This window comes from Esox lucius, chromosome 4 (genome assembly GCF_011004845.1).
Source record: "Esox lucius isolate fEsoLuc1 chromosome 4, fEsoLuc1.pri, whole genome shotgun sequence".
Taxonomy (NCBI): domain Eukaryota; kingdom Metazoa; phylum Chordata; class Actinopteri; order Esociformes; family Esocidae; genus Esox; species Esox lucius.
The window spans coordinates 17190128-17195630 of record NC_047572.1 but is presented as its reverse complement, the minus strand read 5'-3'; the positions used below and the strand labels follow the sequence as shown (position 1 = coordinate 17195630).

At 41.1% G+C, this 5503-nt stretch overlaps 1 protein-coding gene across 2 annotated transcripts; it reads left to right on the top strand.

Moving 5' to 3' along the window:
* Positions 1-554: 554 nt before the first annotated feature.
* On the top strand, positions 555-2772 carry map1lc3cl (microtubule-associated protein 1 light chain 3 gamma, like). 2 transcript variants are annotated; one of them, XM_010898361.3, is made up of 4 exons: positions 555-856; positions 1024-1079; positions 1173-1279; positions 1487-1671. In XM_010898361.3, exons 1-4 carry the CDS (start codon positions 799-801, stop codon positions 1638-1640), a joined length of 375 nt encoding a protein of 124 aa, XP_010896663.1. In that variant the 5' UTR covers positions 555-798; the 3' UTR covers positions 1641-1671. The 2 variants fall into 2 exon arrangements, with proteins under 2 accessions (XP_010896663.1, XP_010896662.1); XM_010898360.3 differs by lacking the exon at positions 1487-1671 and adding an exon at positions 1678-2772 and having other exon boundaries at positions 571-856.
* Positions 2773-5503: the final 2731 nt, after the last annotated feature.

The window sequence follows — 5503 nt, the reverse complement described above, 5'->3', positions numbered from 1 at the left end:
GAAACACTTCCCAGACTGGAGGGGGTTGCCCAAACTAAAATTATTTAAATAGGTCAATACTCTCCGTTCGACAGAGAATGACACATGAATCTCCCTTTTCCTCTTCGGTTTTCTATTTGCATAATACAAAATGGGTTAGGCAATATACATAAGCCAAGTAAACATGTAACCTGACATCAGCTTTATCGAAATATTCTTACAGTACGTCCCTAATAATCACGTGTAGTCGGATAGAACTGCTTGCAGTCTAGCTAAAACAATTGGTGTGTGGTGGAGGGGTGGAGGTTGAAAGAGACAGACAACCATCATTCTGCATACGTATATTACGCAGTTCAACGTAAGACATCTATCAATTCATAATTATCAAATATCAAATCCAAATAATTGCTTTTTTTGTTATACCGCATCCTCTTGGGTTCTTTTTTATTAAACAGTGCGCATGTGATTGCCCTAATGACACCAACGTCCGAGATATGCTGTAGTGGCTCTGAGATGACCAGTAAGTGTGAAGTAGATCTGAACCAATCACACGGCCGAGGCTGCATGCAACAGGCGGTCAGGACAGGGAGTGAGTCCAAGCATTGTGCATGTAAGCATGTCTCGTAGTTAAATAACATTTCGACCCCTCCCCGGGCAGTCCCCTTCCTTATAAAACCCCGAGGTGAACGGTGAAGCTTTGGGGTTTGTGAAAACGTCCACCCAAGGGGACTATTGCCGTCAGCCTGGGTCAAGGACTGTCACCGGCACGTAAAGCAACCTGCAGCCGCAAAGAAAAACCAAACCACCCCGATAAGAAAAATGCCTCCCTTCGAGAAATCTATGGAGCTGATGCCTTTCAAGCAAAGGAAATGCCTTGGTATAATACTTTTTTCTGTTCTGTAATTAATTATTTATTTCATAGGCGCAGCTTTATAAGCTAGGCTACATTATATTAATGCTAATTACAATGATTATAACGATTGTCTCATAATCTTCTAGTGACTTGTAATAATGCGGTAATACTTTTCTTTATGCTTTTTTTAGCAACAAGAAAACATGAAGTGTGCAGTATTCGTACCAAATTCCCAAACAAGCTACCCGTGAGTACCCAAATTAAACAAATTTGGTCATTTTTGTAATTTGTTGCATCCAGGTAATTGCAAAGAAAGTTGTCTTCTACATTAACTGTACAGGTGATCGTAGAACGTTATCTCCGCGAGAAGACCCTTCCCCTATTGGACAAGACTAAATTCCTTGTTCCATTTGAATTGACCTTGGGTCAGTTCCTCTGTCTGCTCAGGTGAGGGCTGAGGGTGTTTGAACGATTATTTGCATTGTGAGAAAATCAGACAAATGAGAAGTGTTAAAATGTACTGACAAGTGTGTGTGCATGTGTGTGCGCGCATGTCCATAATTTACAAGATTAGGAGTCATATAAATAGCTTAGAAAATGGCAATGGTATTGACTGTATATAAAAATATAGACTTTTATGCTTTATTTGACAAGAAACGACAGAGGAGAGTGTTTGCTCAAAGAGCAGTGGGCGAAACTTGGACCCAACCTGCAGGGTACATGTGAGCCAGAGGCAGCATCTAGGATCACTGGACCCACTCAGGCCACGTATTTACAAAATCCTTGCAGGTCTGAGGACCATCTCTAACTCTTCCATCTGTCTCCCCCTTCATAATTCTGCTCAGGAGTAAGATTGACCTGGAGTCCACCCAGGCTCTGTACCTACTGGTGTCAGAGAAGAGCATGTCCAGCATGTCCTGTAGTATGGGGGAGATCTACTCACAGTACCGCGATCCCGATGGCTTTCTTTACATTACCTATGCCTCACAGGACATGTTTGGAGGGGACACGGATGCTACCCCACCCCGTTGAAGCCAAATCATGGGCTCCCTCTCAGTGGCTTAAAGATCTGTCCTCTCCTCGCTTCCCGTCTTTCACTGACCGGAAAGACCTGACCAGTTGAAAGCCTGTCCAAGTAATGATGAGCTCCCACCATATTGTTTTAATCTCATGAAGGGACAGGGAAAGGAAGGAGTCGGGGAGAGGTTTGATATTAAAGCAATTGCGGTTGAGCTACAGTCTTTGTTATCCAGCTCCTCTACCTCATAAATGGACTGCGAATCACTGTACGGTAACTTCGTCCTTCTTATAGTTGATTTCTGACCACATCCAATTTAGTAGGACTAAGATGATTAGACTGAGAAGGTAGACAACTCCATTTGATTTATTGATTTATTCAATTAGATTTAAGAAAAACCTCTGTAATAGCTAACGACTCAAATATCAGAAGAGGTCATTGTGGTAACACTGGAGAAGGTTTGTAGAGGGGTTTTGTGTGGACTCAACCTGACACAAGTGGAATTCCCTCCTGTTGAGATAACAAATCACTTCCAGGAACCACGGAGGTCCTGTAGGTGCTCTGGGGACCCTGTATCTCCTATCAGTCAGCTCCTCTGCCCCTCAAAGGAAACATGTCAAAACACGAAAATGAGGTCAATGTCTGCTGCTTATCAATTCTGACTTCTTAGCACTTAAAGTTCTCCCTTTGGTTTTGCTCGTGAAACTTTATTTTTTCCCACAAAATGTGAATTTGTGATCTTCACGCATAGTGTTTTTACACAGAATGTTACAGGTTAAGACAACGTCTTACATGTGCTATTTGAACAGTTTACTTTCAACAACAACTGTAAGGTGTTCGTGTTGTACATCTAATTGTGCTGTGCTCTAGAAAATCAAATGCAATTGAAATTCCCCAATAAACTCCTTATCTTTTTAATTGATATGATGGTTTCCATTTTGGCCAATCAAAACAAGCTTATCTACTATTTCCCTACAGCATCACAGAACCCTCACGGCAGTCTTGTGGTAATGTAACAGCATCTCTTTTCGGTTTTGATTCCTGAACCAGGCTACTAAGAGTCCCAAACTAAGGCATGCCACGACACACACACACACACACACACACACACACACACACACACACACACACACACACACAAGGCTTCCCACCTCTGTCTTAGATGTGACACCTCTGCCTACACATATCTGTTACATAAACCCTTGGCTGCCAGTGTGTGTTAGGAGGGGTCTGTGTGTCACAGGGCTATCGAAGAGGAATGGAGGCTTGAGGACAGGATGACAGTCACCCAAAAATGGACTGATCGAGTTGAAGAAACATAGTGAGACAGCTAGAGAAACAGGACAAGAGAGAGAGAGCGAGACAGCTAGGCAAACTGGACTAGAGAGAGACAGCTAGACAAACAGGACAAGAGAGAAAGACAGTTAGGTAAACAGGACACGAGAGAAAGACAGCTAGGTAAACAGGACAAAAGAGAGAGAAACAGGGAAAGGGGGAGACAGTTGGGGGTATAAGGTCTGGAAACACAACCACTCACTTCACACCAACACGGACATTCTAGCACCCCCTGCACACGGTGTTCTAGAACTGGAATTGTGCTTTTGAAAAGTGGTTTGAACCGGACAACTAGCTGGGCCTCACTCAGCTGTAAATATGGAGCCTAGTACAGTCGGTGTCATTAGTGGCAAGGTTATTTCTGAAACAATTTGCATGCTGCTCTATTTAATAAAATGTGTTAAAAACAAAGAGCGAGGCTAAGGAAGACTTGTGAAATAGCAAATTAGTGCTGTGTCATGAACCCTACAAACTGTGGTGGTTTTTCCTTAGGCATGTCCTTCTCTTCCTTATGCTACGATTAGTATTATAATTAGTTTGAATCATGTAAGCAAGATCATTTAAGCTGCTTCTCAAACAGCTTGTGTACAGTACTTTCAACATAGACATATCATAGCCTATCACAAGAACGCAACAAAATAACTTACTACTAATGTAAACGTCTGGAACAGCATCTCATCCATGTCCATGACGCACACACCAAACAACCCAGAACAGACTCACCTCAGTAGAAAAGTAGCTGGCACACTGGGCAGTATGTGGTCTTAACTCAAGCCTCTAGAGGGCGCCCCGGTCCAGATGAAATTCAAAACTGTGTAAACCAGTTTAAACTGAACCCAGTCCCACTGACTGAGGCATGTTGTGGAGATCATGTGGAGCAGGGTTAGACCATGACACAATAACTAAAATTCTGAGTTTCATGCTGGGCCCACAGGAAATGGTTTGACACAAAGCAAAATGTGTTTGTGATGCAATCAAAAGATAACCACTAAGAAAACTGGTTCTGAGGGGAAAGAGGAGTAATTATGAAAGTTAATGGAAAGAAAAGTATATACAATAACTTTCATGAAAAAACAAACACAGTAAGCAATGTAGAATCCCACACTGTAGATCATTGTGAATTACTATAACTTTCATTTCGTGTAGTGGTCAAGTTTAATTATTAAGAGTTGAAACACTAAACAGAAGCAAGGTACATTCGAATAGAGATGTGAACAAATCACATGCAGCACAGAACATCAGATGACGTTGCTATACATATCAACATGAAAGGACATACCAACACACAGGAGACAATGTCCCTGGGCGACTCTCAACTCCACGTCACCAGAGTGCCAGATACCATATATGAGTGGAAAGATCTATGGTCACCATGGACACGGTGAGCAAAGATTGTCAGGTGGATTGAATAAAAACATTTAAAAAAAAAGTGATTGTGATGGAAATAGTCAAGAATCCATGTTGTGTAAGTGTTTCTTTAAATGAACTGCCTTTTAATAGTAACTTATCAATCTGAGAAAAGAAACACATGCAATTATTATTTCTAATATGTGAAGGAAGATGAAAAAACAGATGTACAATCAGGGACAGATGATTTATATATCCCATGTAGAGTACATTTCCATTTGTCAAAACAGTTCACCCTTCTTGCAGGAAGAGATGTTATTTGCTGACCTTGCTATATTAGAAAAGCGCGCGTGCACACGCACACACACAATTCCTAAGAAACAAGGGAATTTAGAAAGGCTACATTACGTTGTGTAACTCTTTTCCTGCTGAGCTAAGAATAAAATGTTATGACATATAGACTCTCACCTTTATCTCTTTAACTAGAAATATCTAGAAGTGTAGTCTGGTCCTCTCAGCTTGAATATCAAATAAGGAAATAAGAATTTGAATTATACAAAACAGGCCATTCTCTTGACTTTCCAACATCCCACATTTTATCTAGGACTGAGGTGGCCTCAGAATAGTAAATTAACCAGTTTTTCAAGGTTAGGTTTTCAGCTATATATTTTCTAACTCGTGAGATATCTGTCGATCTGTCTTTGATTTGTGTTAACGTTCTTGGAATGTCCTCCAGTTTCCAGCATTCTAAATTGTCTCCACATGTTCAGTGCGTTACAAAATCTCAAAATCTGTGCCTTCTCACTCCATCAATATCTTAACAGCTGTCCAAAAATATAATATAAGATGGATCAGCTGTGGGCCGTTTGCTCTCAACTCAGCTGATAATGACAACTAACAGGGGGCACTGTAATGTATATAATGTAAATTCCCAAAAAGGTTTTAAACATAGTAAATAATGGACTACTTCC